The sequence below is a fragment of the Pseudorasbora parva genome, chromosome 5 (genome assembly GCF_024679245.1).
Source record: "Pseudorasbora parva isolate DD20220531a chromosome 5, ASM2467924v1, whole genome shotgun sequence".
Taxonomy (NCBI): Eukaryota; Metazoa; Chordata; class Actinopteri; order Cypriniformes; family Gobionidae; genus Pseudorasbora; species Pseudorasbora parva.
In genome coordinates, this window is record NC_090176.1 from 48,634,686 (window position 1) to 48,662,104 (window position 27,419).

Genomic DNA, 27,419 nt, shown 5'->3' on the forward strand with positions numbered 1-27,419 from the left:
AATTGGGTTGTTTTAACCCTGCGGTTGGGTTAAATATTTGCTTAAGACAACCCAATCGCTGGGTTAAAACAACCCACTTTCTGGGTTAGTCCATATTTGACCCAACATTTGGTTGTTTTTTTACCAATAATTTTTTACGGTGTACTAGTATTTCTAAATGCCTAAAGAACTTACAATAATAGAAAGCACAGCAGCTGAAGTTTATTTAAAACTACTGATCATTTCTCTCTGATCTGAACAGTTTGGGCACAATTTAGCACGTTTTATGAATTTTTCACTGTGACTGCAACAGTGTCGGCCCAGATTCGGCCCACATCTGGTTCACTCTAAAAAATGCTGGGTTGTTTTAACTCAATGTTGGGTCAAATATGGACTAACCCAGCAATTGGGTTGTTTTAATCCTGCAGGTGGGTTAAATATTTGCTTAAGACTACCCAATCGCTGGGTTAAAACAACCCAGGTTCTGGGTTAGTCCATATTTGACCCAATATTGGGTTGTTTTATGCCCAGAATATTTTAGAGCGTTGTATTTACGTGGATCTGGGCCGACACTGTTGCAGTCTGGTATTTAAATTCAATGCAAACCCAGTTTTTAAAAAAAACTGATGTAGAAATTCAAATAAAATTCTATAAAACTGAATGTCCAAAATAAAAAAAACTTTATGACTCACTGAGAGTAAATTTGACCTGGCCTACTATTTTGTGAATGTAAGTGAATCATCATTGTTTTGGGAGACTTTCAAGGAATCGAAGGTTTCAGTCATTTAATGGCCTGTGCCGGTTCAGACGGAGCATTAATGATTTTGTCCTCCCACTAATACCGCATGAGGTGTCAGTCATACACTCCGCCGCCTGCCAGATTACATCCACTTTCAATTTCTCCACGGCCAGATGGTTTCTTCACACTGCATAAATAAATGAATGCGGGTGTGTGGACCTCCATAGCACGGATCACATTCTCCCTGCTCGTCTTGAAGGCGACGCGAGCTCCGATCTCGCAACCTCGGAGGTGAGCGGAACGCGCGCCGTGACGGGCCGCGCGGGAAGGTCCGCCGCCGTTTAAAGGAAGTGTTAACCGCGCGGATCCTAACGCAACTCGCACTTCGGGAGTGTTATCCTCCTAGATGTATAAGGCACACATTTGCGAACATTGTTAGACAGATTGCATCACCTTTGGCTGCGGTGTGAACCTCTATCAATTATGCTCCTTTCCTTTGATGATCGCATTCCGTTAGAATAGCTGCTAATGAATTGCGAAGCGACGTGTGGAACGGTACGCGTATTCAATTTCACCGGCTTGATGTGAGGACGCCCGCGCCCGCGACACACGGGCCGAAAGGTGTTTCAGACGGGCTTCCAGTCATTAGGACCTGGCAGCGGCGTTCCTCTCTCTCCTACCTGTAAATGGACTCGGAGGAAAAACACCGACGGAGCCCGGTGAGAATTTCACTGGGGGCTTGAAAATTCACACCCGCCCAAGGTGTTGTTTAGGCGTCTGATAAACATGTGAGAAAATAATAGGCTGGAGAGGAGTGGGTGCTTCAACCAAGGAGACCAGAGTCAAGATCTAGATTTTTGAATAATTAACTTTGTGATCAAGACGATATCAGTCTGTTAGTCTTCATTTGTTCAATAGGAGCAACAATAGAGAGGAAGAAGGGAGAGTGCGCCAGCCATGAGAGAAAGAGAGACGAGAGTGTCTTGGAAACCGGAGTTGTGGATCTAATTGAGGCTGCAAGCGGCCATATGGGCTAGTGTGAAAATAGCAAACGCTATCAGTAAAGGAGAAATACGGAGGGAGGGAGGGAGGGAGGGGGAGAAGTCGAAGAATATCTTAGATATGACTATGCATCCGGAGCCAAATCTCTCTCCAGCTGTAGGGACAAAACGAACACGCTTCCTCGCTGCTTTGTGTTCAACGCGATATGAATGACTGGAGATGCTGAAACGCACGCACGCCAGCCATAGGAAGCAGGCCAAGAATGAAAAACAAAGTGCATGTGAGCCTCTCCTCCCAACGCGCCTGATGTTCCGAGGCTGCCTGTTATCCGAGGTGTTAATTGGCAAATTCGGTACAAGTCAAGAGCGTGTTCCCTGCCGTCCTCGCCCAGCTAGGCTAGGTCATTAAGCCGAGAATGGATTCTCTCATGCTGCCTTAACCCTTGCGGCGCATTGCATCTCTCCCTTCCTCCTTTTTTTTTAACCATCTAAAGCAAAGGCAAAAGCCATATATGAATGCATCATGAAACACCGTGCATCATTATTGCTTCTGAAAGGTCAGCTGTGTCACAATCGCAGCTTGCAACGGTGTTATGAATAAATTTGCAAGAAAAAAAAAAAATAATTTTGAGATGGATGGATGGATTGCAATGTATAGCCAGGGTGCACAAACAGGCCTACTGAGAATTAAACCCTCAAATAAAAGAAGGCACGGGAAATTTAATGACGAGATTCTCTCAAGGTTATGAAAAAATGTTCTGCAAGTCTAATATTTAAAGATTTAGCTCATCCAAAAGTTCTGTCATTAATTAGGCTACTCGCCCTCAAGCCATCCTAGGTGTGTGACTTTCTTCTTTCGGCCAAACACAATCTGAGTTATATTTAAAAAAAAAAAAAAAAAAAAAAATTTTTTTGACCCTTTAAGCTTTTTAATGGCAGTCAATTGTAGATTTTGAAGCCAAAAAAGCACATCCATCCATCCATCATAAAAGTAATAAAAGAGGTCACTCTTCCGCCAGAACTCGAAGCCATTACCGGAAGCCAGTGATTATAGTTTTTTAATGCTTTATATGGATATTTGTGCATGGCTTATCTTCAAAAGGCCTTTATTAACCCCCTGGATTACTATTATAATGAATGGATGCACTTTTTTGGACTTCAAAATCTAAGGTACCATTCACTCCCATTAAAGGAGTATTTTTATAGTATTTTTTTAAGTCGGATTGTGTTCGAATGAAAAGAGAAAGTCATAGAACTAGTCTTTATGGGATCATTTTTGGGTGAACTATCCCTTTAAGATATTTTTTTTATTATTAATGTTCTCAAATATAAGCACAATTGTTGTACTTTTTATTTTATTAGTTTTAGAACGTTCATAGAACATTCAAACGTGACATTTACTTTGTGTTTGCAAAATTCTAAAATGGAATGTTGCCTTGACGATCGCATTACCAAAACATTAAAAAAAATGAATGAAAATAATTAAATGGGTGTTTCATGTGGAACATTCACACATAATAGTTCAACAACTTAATGAGATTTTTGTTAGCTGAGCTGAGAAAATACACGGAACCTTAAAGAAAAGGGTTCTTATAGATTTAGAATTAGAATTTTTTTTTAAACTTTGTTTAGCCTTGTAAAACTTTATTTTACAGTGTCATAGTTACGTTACATAGTAATAACTATAAATTATGCATACTTACATGCACTAACCCTAAACAAGCCCCAACTCTCATCCTAACCAATATTACTATTTAAATGAATAATTACAGTGTAACCCTTTATTATTAAGGTGACGTAATTAGAGTGTACTAACTCAAATAAGTACTGAGTAATATTAATGAATTGCATGAACTTGCTAGAACGTTACGGTTTGGGTTAGGGCTTGCTTGAGGGTTACTTGTAAATATAGCAAGTATATAACGTCACTTTAAAATAAAGTGTTAAAACTGTTCCAAATGGAACTTTGGGGAAACAAAAAATGGAATTCTTCTATAGCTGTGAAAATATTTATTTTGAAGAGCGCAGAAAACCAGGAAAACGCACGAGTTTAACGCGCTTTAAAGCAAAGCTTAAGCCGGTCTAAGAGGCCTTCCTCTCCGTCGCTTCCTCCTCAGAAACGGTGGCGTCCTCTGGGGCTCCGGGTGCGATCTCACCAATGCCTCTGTCATCACTTGCTGTGACTGCCAAATCCGTGCTCCAGAATCGGGGGGCTCGCAAACCAGGCATCGAAACAAACACACACAGCAGACAGGACTGCTCAGAGACCTACGGAAGGCAGCCTTTCGCTTCAACACATTTCGCCTGACACGAGGAGCCATCGCGTCGCATCCTGAACCGAGAGGGACCGTCGCGTTGCTTGTTGGGTAACATGTAATCTGCGGGGTGGCCCTATCCTCTCTTGCCCTTACATTTGGTCTGCATCCCATGCATTCACATGTGTTCATGTAGGAAGTTGTTGATTGTCTGCACGACTTTGATATGGAGAGATGGCCATCGAGCCATCGGGAGGCTAGGAAATACCGGCCAACTGACCTATAACACCTGCTAACGCGAATTTCTCACAGGTGCATGAACAAAAACTGGTAAAAATAATATAGCCTTGCTACAAGACTTAGACTTGCGATGCGAAACGTGCATGAACAAAATATTATTAAAAATAATATTCAAGGTGCATAGGCAAATATTGTTCAAACATAATATGCAATACTTAAAATGCGAAATTATTTTAGTTGCATGGGCAAATATTGTCTAATATTATAAGTGGTAATAACATCTAATGTATTGTCTTTTTACACCTTACAGTGGGGTCTATAAACCTGACAAACTGCTAAATAAAACAACTAAATGATCATCGCATGCAGGCCAAATGTAAGGGGGAAAGACTGGAGAATGACAGTCAAACCTGACCCTAGGCTTCACAACAAACATCATTTGACATTACAATTGTGTCGTCAGATCTCAGGTGTTTGCAGTCGCTATAAACACACACAGCGCACAGGAATACTGTGGGAATACACTTCCTCTGCTCTGATCAAACTTTTGTCAGTGGTGATGCTGAGACTGTCTCTGACTTCCTGTTAATTAACACTACATATTAATTCCTCCATCTTTTCCCCCTCTCCTCTCCCAGACTGTGATTTGGCAATCGTCTGGCAGCTTGGGTTTGTACTCAGACTGTGGTTATTTGGCTGTACAAAAAGAAATAACAATCACGTTGATAAGTATTTACGAGAGGGAGTTTCTAATGTTTTATTAATTTATTTACCAAACATTATATTCATAATGTGTATTTATGTAGTATTAGCTACAATGGCTGTCGGGAAATTTGCGCACAATCTGCCAGAACGAAATGAAAACGAAAAACAAATCTATTTTTGATAGGTTACCCATTTATTTATTATTTACTTATTATTCGATACATTTCGTGAACTCTCTGCGATGTCATAATGATTATTTAAAGTTATTATGCCACGAGAATTCAATTAAAAGTCGCCCGGTCACTCTCACTGTAGGTTTATGTAGCCTAGTTGTAAACGAAACGAGTAAATTCTTCTCTTCTAGATATGTTTGTAATTTCCGTTTGCGTAGAAATTAAATGTTTTTCCTCACATACGGTACATTTATAAAAAGAAAAAGAAATAAAAAAAAAACCTGCATGATTATTAAAAATAAATAAATAAAATATATAAAAAATAAATAGAATGTAAAGAGTAAGCGAGGTGAAAAAAATGCAGGATTTATTTCCTGATATAATACTTCATGATTCTCAAAACAAATAATCAAATATAATACTATTAAAGGCTATAATATTTCATGTGGTCATAGGCCTAAACAAATCCATATCTCGCGGGAGATTCACATGAACGATGTTCTGCTGCTATATGACATAAGGAAACATTAATTGAGGAAAGATTAGACGCAAATGAAACAGCAACAGATGTTTGAAATGACGCTAATTTCATGTCATTATCCGTGTCCAGTTGACGGCAAATAGCATCGAAATTAATTCAATTAGAAAGCTCTACATTTCTAACGTGAGTTTATATTATGAATATGGAACGTGGCCTAGATATACTTAAATAAAATCATTTATATAGGCTACATACAAGTATTATAAGAGCAGACAAAAATAAAGATCTATAAGGTTGGTTCGTTTATATTATTTATATATATATATATATATATATATATATATATATATATATATATATATATATATATATATATATATGTAACATGTATTTACAAATGTAAATACATATTTTTACACACACATATATAGGCCTAGTCCTATATAATAGGCCTACCTATAATAATCTGTAGGTATACTCAAAATATGGTACACACACACAGGCTACACACACACACACAGATATATATATATATATATATATATATATATATATATATATATATATATATATATATATATATATATATATATATATATATGATTTCTCAATGTTAAGTGGTCTCTTATTTTTTTCCAGAGCTGTATATGTTTGTATGTATGTGTGTGTGTGTGTGTTTTATTCTTTATATATTTAGTACATATATATATATAAATGGTAGACAATATATAACCTATAGCCTTAATAAATATGGTTGTCAAATCGATGAATCGCATGTAACATAAAAGTTTGTGTGTGTGTGTGGGGGGGGGGGGGGGGCATTATTTTGTAACGTATCAGGACACAAATGTGTATAATGACATGGGTATGACACAGGTATTACAAGGAGAGGGTGAAAGATGAGGACATTAGCCATATCCTGCACTTTTCAAAATGCTTATAAATCATACAGGATTAATTTTTTTTTAGAAAGTAAAAATGCAGAATGTTTCCTGTGATGGGTAGGTGTGTGTGTGTGTGTGTGTGTGTGTGTGTGTGTGTGTGTGTGTGTGTGTGTGTGTGTGTGTGTGTGTGTGTGTGTGTGTGTGTGTGCCTGTTTATGTGGTTTATGAGGACACAAATTTGTATAACTACATGGGTATTACACTGGTATTACACTATAAATGTGGTTTATGAGGACATATCAAATGTCCTCATAATTCAAATGGCCTTAAAAACATACTAAATGATGTTTTTTTGAGAAAGTAAAAATGCAGAATGTTTCCTGTGATGGGTAGGTTTAGGGGCAGGTGCAGTGTAAGGGGATAGAAAATACGGTTTGTACAGTATAAAAACCATTACGCCTATGGAATGTCCCCATATGTCACAAAAACAAACGTGTGTGTATGTACACTCGAAAACATGCTTTTTTTTTTAAAACATGAAAATGGACAAACCCAATTGGGTTGTTTTTAACCCAGCAATTTTTAAAGTGTATGTATGTAAACACACGCGCACATATTATAAAAAACTAACTTTTCTGTTAAATGTAATTAATCGAAATATGGCTATAGGACTATAGCCAACCATTTTGTACAGTATACCTATAGAACATTATAGGCATATTCTTAAAATAAGACAGCCTAATTTAAACCAGTAGGCTATTCAAGCAATGCAACTCCTTTTGCTTGGAGGAACCTTTTGGCTCATTTATGCATTGGTGGAACCTGAGCCAACACAGGTTCTGTGCAGGTCTCTCTCTCTCTCTCTCTCTCTCTCTCTCTCTCTCTCTCTCTCTCTCTCTCTCTCTCTCTCTCTCTCTCTCTCTCTCTCTCTCTCTCTCTCTCTCTCTCCGCGTCGGAATGAAGCTGGTGACTCGCTGTTTTCCGCTGAACTGTGCGGCGGCAGCGCGGAGCGTCTGATTAGCATGCGGCAATAATGAGGGTGAGCCGGGTTCCATTGTTCTAACACCTCCCCTCTCCTCCGCACCAATCTGTCAGCGTTCAGCCTCAAATGCTGCTCTCCACAAATGAATTGGATAATTAGTTGCCCCTCACGAATGCTGCACTCTTCTCACCCCTGATTGCTTTCACCTTTTTGCTCCTGGCAATTTTGACACCTCGTAATCAGCCTGCTGCTTCTCCTTCTCAATCTATAACCCTCGTGTCTTCCTCCTCCTCCTCTTTTTTGGGGGACTTTAATCCAAAATACGGCGTGTATATCGAAAGTGCGCAGATGAATGGAAGAAGGCCTGCTTTACCGAGGAGTGAGGACTATAGACCGTTTGAATAGCTAATCAATCATATTTCTGTCTTACACTTTCGGCATTATGCTGTCAAAATTGAGTCAACAGCAAAGGACAAAAAAAAAAGACAAAAAAAAAAAAAAAAAAAAACACATGGACCCAGAAACTGTCAGTACAGCTTTCCTCTTCCAAATAACGAGCACTGACAACGTAATTATGTACAAGCATCTGTCCACGACTCCAGAGAGAGAGAGAGAGAGAGAGAGAGAGAGAGAGAGAGAGAGAGAGAGAGAGAGAGAGAGAGAGAGAGAGAGAGAGAGAGTTCATATTTGCTGCCTCTTAGAATAAATTCATGCTTTGATGTGAGAGATGAGAATTTGAACGCTCTGTTTATCCAAGTTGGGTCGTGCATTATGCGCAACACATTGTGCTTTCGACATGCGATATTCAGCATTGCAAATAGAGCAAAAGCATGTCGCGCGCCTCAGTTGTTGTGCTGTTTTTTCCTGGAGCAAAACAACGAGACATTGCGAAATTATGCTTCATTAAAGCACGAGGATTTGGGAGGCTTCATATAGGCTACCTTTAAAAGTGTCGATGCTGAATGCTGATTGGCCAGTAATAAAAGCAAAAAGTAGTCATATTCTTTCTATTTTTGCAATATAAAAGATATTAATTAGTAATTAGGAAAATAGTAATATAAGGTGATATGCTATTCCTAATTCACCCTGTATCGCTGTGCGCCGCCTGTAGATAATAATTTGTGTTGCATAGCAACCTTCTGTTAAGTGAGGGAGGCCATTTTCTAAGAATGCCGCGTCACGACTTTGTTTAATAAAATAATAGTTTAATGAGATAAAATATTAAACTTGTACTGTCAAAAAGATTAATCGCATTAAACCTTTATGTTTGTTTATGTCTGTGTAGTACACACACACACAATATTATATATATATATATATATATATATATATATATATATATATATATATATATATATATATATATATATATTGTGTGTGTGTGTAGTACACACACACACACACACAATATATATATATATATATATATATATATATATATATATATATATATATATATATATATATATATAAACAAAAACAAACTTTATTGGTAGATGTGATTAATCACGATTAATCGATTTGCCAACACTAGTGTGTGTGTATGTGTATGTGTATGTATGTATGTATGTATGTATGTATGTATGTATGTATGTATATATATATATAGAGAGAAGCAATTCAATTGACTGATAGACAACTACTCTGTAAGTGTTTGTAACTTTTCTCATTTGATTGTTTGTTCATTTGTTGTTGGATAAGTGTGTCTGTGTAGTGCTGAGGTGTGTATTATTAGTTTTGGTATATTCTCTGGGTGTGTGTGGGAGTTAGCATTTGTTGAGTTAGCATTTGTTTGGTCATTGCCACGTTGGAAGCGAGTTTGTTGGGGGCGTGGCCAGCGAGGTATTAAAAGCCTTGTGTGTTTGAAACATTTTGGCTAGAGAGAAGCAATTCAATTGACTGATAGACAACTACTCTGTAAGTGTTTGTAACTTTTCTCATTTGATTGTTTGTTCATTTGTTGTTGGATAAGTGTGTCTGTGTAGTGCTGAGGTGTGTATTATTAGTTTTGGTATATTCTCTGGGTGTGTGTGGGAGTTAGCATTTGTTGAGTTAGCATTTGTTTGGTCATTGCCACGTTGGAAGCGAGTTTGTTGGGGGCGTTCCCAGCTGCTTTCAATAACAATACTCAAGTGAGTATAAATAGCGTGATAGTCCGCGGCAGCGGAAGCGGCAGTGTGAAGCCCTCCTTGTGTGAAGACCGACGAGTGTAAAGACTTCAACTCTTCCCAGTGCAACTCCTCACGAGCAAGGACCCCGGCAAGGCACTTGAGTATCATCTTCCTTTTTATTATTTGTGTTCGGCTCTAATTCCTATCTGGCCTTTTCACCATGTGCTTTCAAATCTCAACTATAACTACTAGCACTCGTAAATCACGCTCCGTACGCACGAGACGCCGTAATCCTAATAATTTGCGCTATATCCTAACATCCTCTGCTACTTTACTCTTTATTCCAATTGGTCTCTGGAATTGCCAGTCGGCTGTAAACAAAACAGACTTTATTTCATCTATTGGGACTCATTCTCAGCTTAGCCTCATGGCCCTAACTGAGACCTGGATCAAACCAGAGGACACTGCCACTCCTGCAGCACTCTCAAGCAATTATACTTTTTCACACACTCCTCGGCCTATTGGGAGGGGTGGGGGTACTGGTTTGCTTATCTCAAATGATTGGAAATTTGATCCATTACCGTCTCTACCGGCCAATTCATTTGAATCACACTCAATCACTATTACTCACCCTGTTAAAATCCATGTGGTAGTGGTCTATCGTCCTCCAGGTCACCTCGGTAACTTTGTGGAGGAGTTGGATGTGTTACTTTCTAGCTTCCCTGAGGATGGCACTCCACTGATTCTGCTTGGCGACTTCAACGTCCATCTTGATAAACACCTAGCTGCAGACTTCAGCACTCTACTGACTTCATTTGACCTTAAGTTACTATCTACTACGGCTACTCACAGATCAGGTAACCAATTAGACCTGGTCTACACACGCAACTGCTCCACAGACAACACTTTAGTTACTCCATTACACACCTCAGACCACTTTCTCATCACTCTTAACCTCATACTGACTCCTGATACAAAACATACTCCTACACAGATTACCTTTCGGCGTAATCTACGCTCACTCTCTCCCTCTCGCCTATCCACTATGGTTTCATCTTCACTCCCTCCACCTGCTCAGTTCTCAGCACTGGACACTAACAGTGCTACTGACACTCTTTGCTCCACTCTAACATCCTCCTTAGACAGTTTTTGCCCCCTTTCATCCAGACCAGCCCGCCCCACCCCATCTGCCCCCTGGCTGTCTGAAGTTCTCCGTGAACATCGCTCTGGACTCAGGGCGGCAGAGAGGAAATGGCATAAATCTAAAAACAATACTGACCTTGCCTTTTATCAGTCTCTTCTCTCTTCTTTCTCTACAAATGTCTCCACTGCTAAAACAACATACTACCACAACAAAATCAACAATTGCTCTGACTCTCGCCAACTCTTTAAAACATTCTCCTCTCTCCTTTGTCCACCTCCTCCCCCTCCTTCATCAACTCTTACAGCTGATGACTTTGCATCATTTTTCACCAACAAAACAGCTCTCATTAGCAAACAGTTCTCCTCATCACTAACTGACACGCACATCTCAACAACTAACACGAACACGCTTCCATCCTTCTCTCCACTCTCCGAGGCAGATATTTCTAAACTCATCCTTTCCAATCACCCTACTACCTGTCCACTTGATCCTATTCCCACTCACCTCCTTCAGGCTATTTCTTCTTCAATCACTCCTGCACTCACTCACATTGTCAACACTTCTCTTCACACGGGAACCTTTCCCACAGCATTTAAGCAGGCTCGGGTAACCCCACTGCTTAAGAAACCCTCTCTGAATCCAGCACTTTTAGAAAACTACCGACCAGTATCCCTTCTGCCTTTCATTGCAAAGACCCTTGAGCGAGTTGTGTTCAATCAACTCTCTAGGTTTCTTGAACAGGACAACCTCCTAGACAACAACCAATCCGGCTTCAAAAGCGGCCATTCGACTGAGACGGCCTTGCTCTCGGTAACTGAGGCACTGAGACTGGCAAAAGCAGCTTCCAAATCCTCAGTGCTCATTCTGCTGGATCTGTCTGCTGCTTTTGACACAGTTAACCACCAGATCCTCCTGTCAACACTTAAGAGGACGGGGATCTCAGGATCTGCTCTCCAGTGGTTCAGGTCTTACCTCTCTGGTAGGTCCTACAGGGTGTCATGGAGAGGTGAAGTGTCTAAGTCTTATAATCTAGCTACTGGGGTTCCCCAGGGCTCAGTCCTTGGACCACTTCTCTTCTCCATCTACATGTCATCATTAGGTTCTGTCATTCAGAAACACGGCTTCTCCTATCACTGCTATGCGGATGACACTCAACTCTACTTCTCATTTCAACCAGATGATCCTACAGTCAGTGTTCGTATCGCTGCCTGTCTGACAGACATTTCTGACTGGATGAAAGAGCATCATCTTAAACTCAATCTTGCAAAGACAGAATTACTTGTTTTCTCAACCAACCCAGCACTTCATCAAAATTTCTCCATTCAGCTTGGTTCATCGACCATAACTCCATCAAGGACAGCAAGAAACCTTGGAGTTGTGATTGATGACCAGTTAAACTTCACTGACCACATTACTGCAACAGCCCGGTCCTGCAGATTTGCTTTATACAACATTAGAAAGATTAGACCCTTCCTATCAGAACAGGCTGCACAACTCCTGGTTCAAGCACTTGTTCTCTCCAGACTGGATTATTGTAATGCTCTTCTGGCTGGGCTTCCAGCATGCACTATCAAACCCTTGCAGCTGATCCAGAATGCAGCGGCGAGAGTGGTCTTTAATGAGCCGAAGAGAGCGCATGTTACGCCTCTCTTCATCAAACTGCACTGGTTGCCAATGGCTGCTCGCATCAAATTCAAGGCACTAGTTATCGCCTACAAAACAACCTCTGGCTCGGCACCAATATACCTAAATTCACTTGCTCAGACTTACACACCCTCCAGAAGCTTGCGTTCTGCGAACGAGCGGCGCCTCGTGGTTCCATCCAAAAGAGGCATGAAATCGCTCTCACGGACATTTTCCTGGACCGTTCCTACCTGGTGGAATGACCTGCCGATCTCAATTCGTGCTGCCGAGTCTGTAGCCATTCTTAAAAAACATCTTAAGACACATCTTTTCCATTTGCACTTGACCAATACAGAATAGCACTTACTGATCACCACAGCAACGACCAAAAGCGTACACTCCGGGATCATATCTACGTCTCTCATCCGGATTTGCGCCTTCAGGCGGGTATGTTACATAGTAATCATAACTATCAGAATCCAGTGTTCTGTATTTTGCGTACGTGAGTTTTTGTTGTAGATGGCTATTGCTGCGCGTTTAGCTAGAATACAAAACCAACCCATTGGGCCACTGAATCTGCATTAACGACAACAGCTGGGGCAACAGCCTTAGTCCTAATGGGTTGTAGCTATCTTAGCTATCAAAATCCAGTGTTCGGCACTGTGCGGACGTGAGTTTTTGTTGTAGATGTCTGTCTTTTTAAAAAAAAAAAAAAAAAAAAAAAAAAAAAAAAAAAAAAAAAAAATTGTGTATTGTGCTAATTAATTGAGATTTCTTACAGCTCTTACAGGTTTTTGGCCTTGTCTGTTCTGTTGCTTCTATTACTCTCCCCTTTTTTGTAAGTCGCTTTGGATAAAAGCGTCTGCTAAATGATTAAATGTAAATGTAAATGTAAAATATATATATATATATATATATATATATATATATATATATATATATATATATATATATATATATATATATATATATACACATATACATACACATATATATATATATATATATATATATATATATATATATATATATATATATATATATATATATACATACATACATACATACACATACACATACACATACACATACACACACACTAGTGTTGGCAAATCGATTAATCATGATTAATCACATCTAACATTAAAGTTTGTTTATATAATGTGTGCATATATATTATATACATACATATATACATGTTATATGCAGATTTTCACCGAGTTAGATTTGCATATAACCTGATTTAAATAATTTTAGAAGTCTGCTTAGGCTCTTGGTTGAGAAACACTGCCCTAAAGCAACAGGTTGGACATAATTAACTCAAATCACCTGATATGTCAAGTAAAGTACTCATTTATTTGGTAAGTAGCAGTAGCTGTTCAGTCATGACCCGGATCAGTCATCATGGGCTCCCTAGGGAATTTCCTTTGGGTTTTCAGAATAGACTTTAAAATGAAAGTTGCCAAACGAGGACTACAACCATTTTCAGATTAGCCAAGCATGCAAACTCAAATTCTTGTGTTGTAGCTAGTCCTCATTTAAAGACTTAATAGCAAGTTATAAAAAAAGAAATTTAAAACAGTATAGCTTCAAAATCCACATATGGCTGTGTATTATGTGTCACTGCAGATTTTACTCACCAAACCAGTGCTAAATAAACCGATAGGAATCTCCAGAGGGAAACTATTTCTTGAAAATGCTGATTTTAAAACCACAGCGGTATAATCAGGATTACATGCAGTAAACTGGTCATTATCACACAATAAACGCCCACTTTGTGTTGTTGAATAACCTTATATGTGTTTTTACTATGCAATAATGACCAGCTGGTTGTATATTATCCCTTAAATCAATATTTTTATGGGATCTTTTCTTCAGCGAAACATTGCTAAAGTCCCCATGTGCAGCGCCAGTCTGCCAGTGTGAAAAACAACCACAAAAACTAGCTCCTCTTCTTCACACCAGCTCATCTATGAAGTGTGTATGTGTGTGTGTGTGTGTGTTAGCAGGCTGTAATCCGGGGGCGCTGCGAGGTCTTTGCCGCACACACGTGTGCCACTACACACATCTGACTATCTGCTCAACGCGTCGTCACTGGAATTACTGAAAATCATTACGTTTGTTTACCACGCTGCTAATTATCCACACACACACAGTCCAATGCAGCATCAAGGACATGGTTTAAGATATTCCAATAAAAACACAAGCACATCTGTACACACGAGAGCTCAGTGCAGTTTAGAGGTATAATGCGATCGTATGAAAAGATTGTTTTGGTGTTAGAGCAGCTAATTCGCATGATGTGCCGTCTGTGAGCTAGAAAACGTTCGGTTAATATTTCTCAGCTCCTGTTCATTCGTGTGGATGAACTGCAGATCCCTATCCACATATAATAGCAAGCAGGCCACAAAATAAAGCAGTATAAATCATAAGATAATTGTGCATGTAATCACAAATTGAGCTTGTATTGGATACTCAGTGTGGAAACAGAGTTTTAATTAACCTGAAATACCTGTGCAGAAGCGCTTTCATAAACCAGATGGTGTTTATCGTTCAAATGATTATCTTGGAATTATTTCTCATTATGAACAGATTCCTTCATACAGGTGGTACACATTAAAATTAAGTTATTAAATTAAAGCAATTAGGAGTTATTACTTCCACAACACTTGGAACATTTTTTCCAGCGATCACTAAATGTACCAGCTGTGCGGCTGAAATTAAAGCAGGAGGGCTAAAAAGGTGACAACTTGCCCCGACCTGACATTTAGGAATAAATGCTCTTGTCTGCAGGACTCTTGTCTTAAGCTATGTCAGTGTGGGTTTTATTGCATTCACTTTATAAAAGATATTACAAAAGTATGATATTAGAATTTAGCTTGGAGGAAAAAGATGCACAAAAATGATACGAAAATAGGCATTTGTGTAACAGGATTTATGACATAAAAATCACCTAATTACCCAGATATGATAGATTCTTATAAGCCTGAAACAGGGTGAATTCACATTCACAAATGTTATATATTGAAAATGTTAGATATTTAATTTTTATTTTGATATATGCATAGCACAGATAAGAGCTTGTTCTTTTAGGTTTGGATGCATTTCAATAAAAAGTACAACGGTGAGATATTTACAACTCACCCTCCGAGATGCGGATATCTCTGTTGTCACATCAAATTAAATGACTTTAAAAAGGAAGCACGGCTTTATTCTACAGTTAAACTGCCAGTCATCGGATCGCCTTCAACTAAACTGCAGCTAAAAAGATTAATTAAGACATAACCACCCTAAAATGAACCGTTTAAAGTTCTCCTAATTAAATAAACGACACGGAAGGTTCTGCTCTCTTCATCGTGGCACTGACGGACGTGAGCAAATGTGTTCAGACGGGGAGCGTGCATCTCAACAAAGCCATGGATAAAGCCCGTTTCAGTCCGGCGGGCGACCCCTTGCCCGCCTGTGTCAATCGCCAGCTTTGTTCTTGAAGTGTGAATTGAGGTGGCTATACATGTGATTTGGGGGTACATCATCCTCGCAAAAGGCACACTTCTCTCGGCTGTTCATCTGCTGAGCGTCTGTCCCTGACGCCTGGGCCGACAAGTCCGGGAGGTCTGGAGTCCAAAAAAGCTGGACATAGACAAAAGACATTAGACAGCAATGAGGGCAACCATACAATTATCCATTTGTTAAACTGGCATCAGATCATGATGGGTAAATAAATGCCAAGATTTAACTATTCAGCATGCATCCGTAGCTAGACTAGAGATAGAAGCTCAAACTGCAGGCTAAAATGCACTGAAGGTTATAAATGAAGTGAAAAAAAGATATTGTGAAAATGAAATGCAAACGCTAATGCCTTTATGTGACATGATTGTGTAATAATAACAACTACAACATGTTTTTAGCTCCGCCCACTGCACGCCTCCACGAGTTTGGCTGTTTTCGGAAGAGTCAGTACGTATCTGTCTTTCATAAATATAACAAAACGAAAGATTTTTTTTTGAGATATGTAGGATGCAATACTACTCTATAGGTACTCAAGTTTAACATGAGATTGGCTGAAACTGTGTGTAATAACACATTTAACGTAGGTCACCAAACTGTTGACTGGCGACAAACATGAGGCTCACAGCGTGATGTAAACTTCAGAATGCGATTATATGCCCCTAAAACTCAAGATATAAGTGTGAAAATGGCAGTAGAGTTTGTCTTTATATCAATTTATATCATGATAGAGTTAAGCAATATCAGGAGTAACAAGCATAATATCTCAGGAGTGCTTTTTTGTCACATCTTAATAATTTTATACAACAGTTCAATAAATAAGAAGTTCATATTTTTATATTTTAGATACAATATTGTCTCGTTTGCTCAATTTTGCCAACAAATATATAACCTATAAAGCCAGAGTAAAACTGTTGTGCATCTCGTTCGTTTCTGAATGAATCTGCGTTTAGAGCGAATCAATCAGGTGAACCAATGATTCAATGACTCATTCATAAAGAAAGCCCTTTACTTCATTTCTGAATGAATCAGCCGCTTGACTGAATCTAATCGAATTAATGACGCAATGGGCCCCATCATACACCCGGCGCAATGCGACGTCAAGCGCAACACAAGTGTTTTTTTGCTAGTTTTAGCTCATTTCCACATCCACGTTGTTTAAACAGCAAATGCACTCGCTCCCATCTGTTGACCCATGGGTGTGCTGGTCTGAAAACCAGGTGGTTTCAGCCACTTTATTGGTGCATTGCTATTTTGTGGAACTGAAAACAACTGCGCCACTGACCAACAAAAACCAGCTTTTTGACAAAAAAGTCAATAGTGCAGTATTTTTGTGTTTTTTTTAAAGGGTGTGTTAGTAATATGAACCTATAGGCAGGTGCACAATGTGCATACACTCTTGCTTATTACACACACAGGGATGCGCAGCAGCACACACACATGCCAAATATTAAAAATAAAAGGATTCCTCTCTGGAGAAGCGTTTAAATGGACTGCATTTGGTAAATGGACTGCATTTATACAGCGCTTTTATCCAAAGCGGTTTACATTTTTGCCTCACATTCACCCATTCATACACCGACGGCGATGTCAGCCATGTAAGGCGCCATGCAGCTCGTCGGGAGCAGCTGGGGTTAGGTGTCTTGCTCATGGACACTTCGACACTTGGTCAAGTGGAACCGGGGATCCACCAACCTTCTGGTTTGTAGACAACCTACATAAACCACTGAGCCAGAGCCACTGCCGTTTAGTCTTAGAGGTGAGACTCTGATTGGTTTATTGCATGTTATGCCCAAAACACACCCATGACTCATTAAGAGACTAGGGATAACCCTTTTGGACTGTGTGGCTGGCACACAGACAGTTTTTTCCGTTGTTAAACTAGCAACAGTGGATTTAGACACAGCCTAAATGCACCTGCGCCGTGAGCTTCAGACCATGTGCTCAGATCATTAAAATAGGACCCAGTGACTTAGAAATTTACCACCACCTACTGGTAGATTTAGTTTCTTATTTAGAGTTATATATATATATATATATATATATATATATATATATATATATATATATATATATATATATATATTAACTCTTTCCCCGCCTTTAGAATAAATTTCTATATTTTGTTAGAAAAGGCTTTTCACATTGACTGAATTTTCTGGGTTTCCGTGTTTTTAATGTTATTTGGTAGGGGGTGCTATTACACATCTTCTGAAAGAGTACAGAATCTCCGGATCAACACACAGGCCAAGAAGAAGCAGAAACAAGTGATAACGTAATCATATGCATATGTTAAATAATGTGATAATCGATTTTAAACATCATATAAATCAAAACTGCCTAATGTTGACCCAGGACGAGCTACAGGACTGTGAAGCTTTGGGGTGTTGATGGACTCCATCTGTGTTTGATCATCCCTCTGAATCTGATCCAGATGTAGTCTTTGACAAAAATATGAATTTCACAGCTCATTGCTTCTTTTATGAAACATTCTTTTACCCACATTCAAGTGTTGATAAAAAATGAATGCATGAATCTAGAATAAAACAGGTTAGTTTTTTTAAAAGCTTAAATTGTTTCTTTTGATATGTTGCATATTCAGATAATTATACAACAAAATATTCTGGGGGACATGACATTTTTGCGAAAATTATCAAAAACGCTGGCAACTTTTAAAAACCACTGTGGGGAAAGAGTTTATAAAAAGCCTATTAAAAGGTATAGTGTACCCAAAAATTTAAATTCGGTCATTATTTATTTACCTGGTCATTGAAGCCTAAAGGTTAATGTGTAATAAATACTAAGTTAAATAAAATAAAATAAATCTTTAAATGATATTTTGGGGGTAATTCATCACCATATTGTGTAATTACTTGCAACAAAAATCTTAAAATCGCTTGACAGCCCTAATATGATATACATAGATAATATAATATAATACACAATATTATAGACAGACAGACAGACAGACAGACAGACAGACAGACAGACAGACAGACAGACAGACAGACAGACAGACAGACAGACAGACAGACAGACAGACAGACAGACAGACAGACAGACAGATAGATAGATAGATAGATAGATAGATAGATAGATAGATAGATAGATAGATAGATAGATAGATAGATAGATAGATAGATAGATAGATAGATAGATAGATAGATAGATAGAAAATATATAGGCCTATTTAGCTTTTACATGTATTCTGCTAGTGAGAATAGCATTGTTTGTACTTGTCTTATATTCGGGACACAATCATAACCAAAACAACTGACTTCATAATCAATCTGTTATCACAAAAATTAAGATCTGCCCCTTTGAAAACAGCGCTTTTTCTTGCCATAATGGGGGGAAATTGCTCTTTTCTTTGGATAACACCAGATTTACACTTCATAATTTAGCCATTCCGTTTGAAATGTCTGTTTTGCCAACAACACTATTATACTTTTTTCCCCCATGCTCTTAAAACAGATGAGCCCAGGTATCTGCAGTGCTTTTAAGCTCAAAGAGAGCAAAAAGAACAGTCCGGAAACGAGTGTAATAGTACGACAGCACAGAAGACGAGGTAATATGTGATTCACAGCTCTCTGTGGTCTTAGCACATCCTAATTGACATCCTAAATGGAATAGCACCAAATTCCCGTGCAGATGTGAGCCTTACATAATAGGTGTGAGTTTCGCGGTTCTCCATATGGACAGGTAAAAACAATAGGGCTCGTTTCTGTCTTCTTCATATGCGTTTAATTAGATTTCCTTTGCTATTTCACAAGCTGCAAATATATACAGTTGTAAATATGCAACTTTACACACCCCTTCCAGAATCTGTAAGATGTTTAGCATTTGCTGTATAACACATATTTAAATATATTCCAGACACACACAAAAAAAGTTAATTTGATCATTTGGTTTACATACCATTGATTCTTCATGTCATGTGTTGTCATCTTGAGCAACGAGTAAATATTTGTAAATTTTATATTTTTTAAAATATATAATATATATGATCCCTACATTCTGTAAGGGGCATGTAAGCTTAAGAGAAGAACTCTATATAATATTTAGCTTATCAATTTTGTGTAGTATAACGTGTTTTTATAATATTATCTAGTTTACATAATACAAACGCTGTTCTAAAGTTAAGTTGTATTGCCTGCATAGGCAGCTTACTTTTAAGGGATTTTCACTAAAAGGGAACCTCATAAGTGTACTCATAAGTACATAGGTAGCAAATACCACACTAATATGGCTTTTCAAATTAAAAGCACAAAAGACAATCAATTTGCTGTTTGCATGTTGCTTAGCTAACAACACAATATTATTAGCCATAGAAAATATGTACAGTAGCACACAAAAATACTGAGTAAACAGATTAAAGTAGATTGAAGTCTTTTTTTCAACACTTGAAATGCATTTAACACATGCTCATCCCAATGCATTATGGGATTGTGCTCTCTCCAAAGAATACATGCATTGCAGGAAAATAGGTTATCTTAACAGAAATCATGATCACCTTAAATGATGCCTTAAAATTATGCCTACAGTATGTATGTAGATTAAAGCCATAATATGGAATAAAAAAGCTTATTCAAAACAAAGCTTGATGACGCCTTGATTTGGCGGAGCTTTTATTCTGCCACGAACAAGCACTTCCGCTTCTTCTGCTTATGTGTGTGTGGGGTAACACAGCGCTGTTTTATCATATTACACACATTTGAGTGTGTTGAGAGTTATATTATAATGCTGTACGTTCGCTCGGTGATGACTATGAGACACTTGTTCACACTGCAGTGAGCTATATCGATATTAGGCATGGTACAAAAAAATCAAGAGATTTAAACAATAAGATTAACAGTGTTGAGCTGGAGAACAATCATTCGTTTTCTGTCCATGAATGATCCAAACAGTTGCTCACCTGTCTAATAAAACACATCATATATTAAAGCCGCTTTAGTGTTTCCATGGTTTCTACAATATAAAACCAGAAATCGAGGGTAACGCGGATATAATGTCATTGATAGGCGATGTACGGTCCGTGTTCTGGTTAAAATAGCTGATTTCTCTGGATTTAAACATTCTTGGAAACATTTGGGATAATGTAACTGCACAAGTCAACAAACCATTTGAAATTGTTCTAGTGGTTTACGGATATTTTAATCCAAAAATCGTTCATATTGAGCCTTTAAGTGAAGCACTAACTGCATTAAAAATCATGTGTATTATTCTCTAGATAGGAAAAATTGTACGCATGTCCAGTGAAACAAAAATCTTCACACTGCAGTTGCTGCTCCCAAAGATTTATTTAAAAAAAGACAACGTTTCAACTCAAAGGGTCTCCGTCAGGCAAACAATAAGCACACACAGGTATAATTTGTATCGGTGTGAAACATCAAAACCTGACCTCATTAGTGAACCAATTACCCAATCACCCAATACAGTGTCAAAAAATAACAATACAATTTGACTGACAATTACCTATTTAATTGACAAACATGTATAAAAAAAAGAATATATATATATATATATATATATATATATATATATATATATATATATATATATATATATATATATATATATATTAGTGTTGTCAAAAATATCGATATTTCGATATATATCGATACTGGAATATCTGAAACGATACGATTCTCAGTTTTTACAGTATCGATATCAGCTGCGCTCTCCTCTCTGACCGTCAGCGAGTTGACACACACCGGCATATTCTCACTCAGCCCGGTTAACCTCTGAGCACGGCGAACGCGCGTTCTGCTGGACTTTTTCCTCATGACAGTGTGTTAGTGTTAGTGTGTGATCGGTCTGAATTTCGCGCGGGATTGCACATAAATTAATTCTACTAATCCCCGCAGATTTCGTGCTCACATCTGAAGCGCACACACACATAGCCTACCGTAATAAAGCCGCCTCTGACATACAAGTGCAAACATTTGCTTCCTTTTCCAGTTTATTATTGGTCAAATACACTCAAAGAATTATCAGTGCACATCTGGAAGAGTATTAACGTAAACGCAGTCGCAAACAGTTCAGGAAGAACGAGTAACAGGAACAGTGTTTAGGATCCATGCGTCTGTTAAATCTTAAAGGGACCGCAGTCATTTGCTATTCATTTATATATTTATATACATTTGCTATATATTTATTTGTTCTTATTTTATTACTGTTTACTCGTCTTTTTAAATTCAATTTACCATTCGAAATCAAGCTTTCTTCTGCTGTGTGTAAGCTATTGCAACACAATTACCCCATTGTAAAAAATACATTGAGATAGCAAAAATTTGTGAGATAATTTGAATAGTAATTGATCAATTGATCAATAATTGTTTAAATCAAAACGATGCCCAACCCTAAGGAACATGCTGGCCACATGAATTTTTAGTAAAAAATAACAATGAATAATAAGTTCTGTTGTCATATTAAGCATCTTATCTTATTTATTTATTTATTTTTTTACTGTGGTATCGATTTAGTATCGATATATCGATATTTTAGTCTGATATCGTATCGAAGTCATAATTTTGGTATCGTGACAACACTAATATATATATATATATATATATATATATATATATATATATATATATATATATATATATATATATATAAATTAAGTTATTTAAAATTGTAATAATATTTCTCAATATTACAGGTTTTTTGATCAAATAAATACAGCCTTTTTAATAAATATTTGGGAACAGCAACAGCAGCGTGCAGATTTTTGCTTACTTTGTATTATTCTCTAGATGTCAAAATATCAAAAGCAACCTCATGCTTGCATTATGTTTTTGATGTCAGGCTTTAGAAAAGGTGTTTAGCATGATTTAGACAGTTAAGAAAATCTTTATGCTTTACGTTAATAGTTAGGGAGCTGACTACCTGCGGCATTTTAAGGTATTATAGACGCACTACTGACATGAATGCTGTTTAAAAAAGTAGCCAGAGTAATTGGTGATATAATACTTCTATGCAAGAATGATTCAAGGAACAAAAACTAAAAACAAATAGTTTTTTTGCAGAACGTAATGGAAAGCTGGAATTTTTCCTAAAAAAAACAACAATGGCCAGAGAATTTCCAAGTCAACTTTCAGATTTACACCAGTTCCTGTTACGTGAATCCTTTGATGGCCCGCGCAGTGTTATGAGAGAATAATGTGCAGTGCGTATTGATTTATGATTCGGATCATGTGTGAAATCACGTGACACTGGCGATCCGAATCATGAATCAGTTTTTAGTTATTTTAGTACTTCAAGTTAAATATATAAATATAAATATTTTGTTTTAGGTAACACTATTTCATTGTTTCACTTTAGACATTATACTAACTATAAGTAACTACATGTCAACTACTCTGAGTATTAGAGTAGACTAAGTTAGTAGACGGTTAGGGTTAGGTGTTGGGTTAGTAGAATAAGTTGACATGTAATTGCAAAGTTGCATATAGTTAGTAGAATGTCTAAAGTGAACCATTGAAATAAAGTGTTAAATGTTTTAGATTTAAAAAAATGTAACATTTGCAAGTACATATTCTACTAATTCTACCCATAAAATTCAACAAATACTCAACTAATACAATGAGGTGCAACGTTATTTATAGTCAGGGGACCATCAAAATAAAGCATAACCAAAAAAAATACTGTTTTAGTGTTAGTTAATGATAATAACCCTGGTTTGCTTCTTTTAATAGTGAAAACCATACTTCAGTTATTACAATTTCAGAGTTTTTTCCTTTCAGACCCATTTTTCCTAAGATTTCTAAAACCTAATGTGGATTAACTTGACTAACAAAGTTTTCAAGAGTTGTAAGTCAAGAGAACGATAATTAAAACACCTAATGAATGAAATACATTCTAAATAAAAATATACAAACTCACTCAGTTTCAGAATGATGTGTATTTCTATGCTAATAAGCCCGAATCAATTGCCTCCTGTGCACTTCACATTAGAAATGCTATTTGTGTGGCATGGATGTATTTCCCATAAAGAGCAATCTGAATGAGTCACTTCTCTGCATTGCAGTTGATTAGTTGCTGTCTATGTAGGCAGTGGACATGAAGGCAGCTCACTAGGTTTTGGAACAGAATACTATAATGCCATATAAATCATCTTTTTTTAACGATATTAGCCCAATCCAATGTTTCCGAGTTTAACCTGACTGGGTTGTGAATGATCTTAAAAAACGCCTACTGCTATAGATATTTTCTTAAAGGGATAGTTCTCAATAAAATGAAAATTAATTCATAATGACTCAATTTTGCATCTTTTTTAAACCTTAATGCTGGTCGCTATTCGCTGGCATTATATGGACACGCGCGAGCGGGATATTTTTTTTAAGATTCTCATTTTGTGGTCCATATAAGAAAGAAGGACATACGGCATTAGAACAACAACACCATGGTGAGTAAATGAGGACTTCATTTCCATTTTAGGATGAACTATCTCTTTAAGCAGATGTCACTTATATGACTTGTTCTTACAATTCGTGCTTAATTAATGTTGCAGTTCTTAAAGGGGTACTTCATCGCTGGGCAGATGAATGTGTATTTAAACTGGGTCATTTATGTAGTAAATGTGAAATATGCCTTTTAGACTGAGAAAAGTCAGAAAATGTATTTTTGTCTCATGTGGATGAAAGACAACAACTCCCAGAATGCACTTGCTTCGCAGCCCTACGAGGACACTCCCAAAGCCACCGCTACTGGATTACTGGATCACTTGCCCACCATGACACCGCACCCACCGTCGTTTTGATTTTCATGGTAATAAAATAATGTTGTTCAGTTAGAGAATAGACACTACAATTAAAAACTGAACGTGTCTGTTAAATAAAGTGTGAACGAGAGCGAAGAGCTGAGCAAACCTGAGGTAAGCGCGGGTATGACATATTTTCACGACGTGTTTTCAGCTCATGCCTATGGAAGCTTAAAGGGTTCCTTCAGAGATTAGCATATGGCTTTCTATCAGTAGAAAACCGGGTAGTATATTCAAATGATCGTGAGTGATCGCAAAGTGAGTGTTTTAACTTCTTAAATTAATTCCTATGAAAGTTAAGCTTTTACGGTGAATGTAATCTGACTCCTGCTGTGTTTGTGCCGTGACACTCTTTCAGCGGCTAAATCTCATTATAATTGAACAGACGCGTTCAGTTTTTAAATGTAGTGTTTGTTCTCTAACTGAACTGATTTTAGGAAAATGAACACTGATCCAGTGATTCAGTAGCGATGGCTTTGGGAATGGCCTCGTAGAGGCGCAAAGCATTCTGGTAATTGTTGTCTTTCATCCCCAAGAGACAAAAATACATTTTCTGTCTTTTCTCTGTCTAGAAAGCACCAAATAAAAAAAATTATTTCACTTTTCTACTACATTAATGACCCAGTTTAAATACAGATTCATCTTCCTAGCGCTGAAGTACCCCTTTAACCCTTAAATGCATACCTCGGGTCGTTAGCGACCCGAGACGTCATTCACTACCCTCCTCCTCATTCGTTTTTAAAGTTAGACATCAATCTTCTTAGTATTCCTTAATCAATCCATTTTTAATCCAACAATATAACAAGAAAAAAATCATAGAATTATAATTAAATGCCTGTTTTTTCACTAGTTTTTTGTCAAAATTGTATAGGGTCATACGACCCGAGGTGTGTACGATTGTATTTTATTTATTTTTTCGCACAATGATAAATTAGTCTATAATTACAAAATAAGGCGCAATTCACCTTTATTCCACAAGGTGGCAATGTCTGATATGCAGTGATGAATTGACGTTTCACTCATAGTTAACTCAGACAGAAAACGAAACAATAATACTTATAATCTGCAAAACTTGAAATGGCTTGGTGATTTACTGCAGAGAGCAAGTACTAAACACAAGCAAATATTAGTGTCACTGTCTCTTGATGATGGAAGTGGTCAAGAAGCTGTCAGTGATCAAAATATTGATTTTGAAGACGTTGAAAATGATTTGGAGAATATGCATGAGATCGCGAACATGAGTCAGATGCCGAATGCACTGCTAAACGAGCTCTGACGAGGACAGATGAGGATGGTATTAAACATCTGCTCAAACTGAACCCTTCTAAGCTCCAAAAGGTAACAAAATATGTTTTATTTTATTCTTCTGTAGCTGTTACCCTAACATCAGTAGTTTTATATATTATCGCGACAGGTAGAGGTCTTGTCATGTTAAATATAGAGCCGGGTCGCTAACGACCCGAATATGTAAGAATGTTTGGCGAAACAGTCATGCATTTAAGGGTTAAGAGGAATTCATTTAAAAATTAAAAAAACTCACTTTGCTCCTCTCTGTTATGAATGCCCGAGCCGAGCAGCCGTGCGCAAACACATTCTATGAGTGCGATCTCCCACCCCCCATGGACGGGTTGAAAACATGCGGAAATAGCTCCTACTAATGCTGTAGTCTTTATCCTCTGGCCAAAAATTCCTCCAATGACGCAAAATGACGATATTTGCGTCATCAGAGGATTTTTTTCCAGAAATAAAATGCATAATTCTCTTGTATCAGGAGGATATGAGAGGGGAAAGTACGATAATTCGAATATACTACCAGGTTTCTACTGATACAAAGCCTAATGCTAAATCGCTGAAGTAACCCTTTGATAAAGACACCAGCAATCTTTCAAGTCATGGTTGTGAATGTCCATCTTACCTGTTGGGGTCCTCGTACATTTTCGTGCGACGCAGTTGTGTGAGTTGATGAAGACGGAGCGGGGTATGACGAATAAGACTCCTCCCTCATTGTGTGCATTTGGTCTCCCAGGTCCAGTCTGTGCAGAGGCAGGTCCACCCGTTTATCCGGTGTACTGTTGAGAAAGTCGTACTCGTCGTCTGTGCTTGGAGGAAACTTCACACTCAGGCCGCTTAGGGAATCAAAAAAGGTGTTGACTGGAACAGCGCTACGTGATGCGAGGGGCGGGGGGTTCGAAGATTCGTCGACCTCTGGCCTCAGCGGTGAGGAAAACGGCACCTCGGGTTGCTCCGCAGTGTCGTCGGTGCACTGGATGGGCATGGAAAACTGCACTGTAGGAAAGATAGGAAATCCACAAAACATTTATGTTATTTGTCCAACACCAATAGCCTAGAAATCTAGACGCACCCTAGCGGCAGCAAATCTAATCTGCCGCGAGTGTCGTCTAGCAACTCTCAATACCCTTCTGAGCTGTAAAAACCAAACTCTGGTCGGGCCAATCACATCGTGAATAGAGTCGGTGGGCGGGGCTTAACATAATGACGGCAGAGCTGCGCTTGCGTGCTACTAGTAAACACAGAAGCTGTCGAACCGGCGGTCTTTCGAATCAGCTTTGACTCTGGAAGACTTGGAGTTAAGCTTTTCTCTTAGAAAAGAACAAAGAACGGCACTGAAGTCATTCTTAAAAAGGGAAGATGAGTTCAGAGTTTTGCCGACCGGATACGGCGAAAGTTTAATCTGTCAACTAGCTCCGCTTCACCTTCGTTGCTCTGGTTGGTGTAGCGCTATCCTATCGCGTGCAGAGGGAGTTTGAAAGACGGCCGTTTATCCGCCCCTCGGATTGAGCTGTCAATGGTGAGTTTCCAGACCAAACATC

General features: G+C 38.1%; 1 protein-coding gene across 1 annotated transcript in view; it reads right to left on the reverse strand.

The window, feature by feature from the left end:
* Positions 1–14,792: 14,792 nt before the first annotated feature.
* The window catches only part of tank (TRAF family member-associated NFKB activator), a 29,973-nt gene continuing 17,346 nt past the window's right edge, over positions 14,793–27,419 (reverse strand). The window contains exons 7-8 of the mRNA XM_067444587.1: positions 26,504–26,874; positions 14,793–15,947 (exon numbers count right to left, since the gene is read on the reverse strand). Coding sequence (XP_067300688.1) covers positions 15,783–15,947; positions 26,504–26,874 — 536 coding nt within the window. The 3' untranslated portion in view covers positions 14,793–15,782. The remainder of the gene's footprint in view (positions 15,948–26,503; positions 26,875–27,419) is intronic.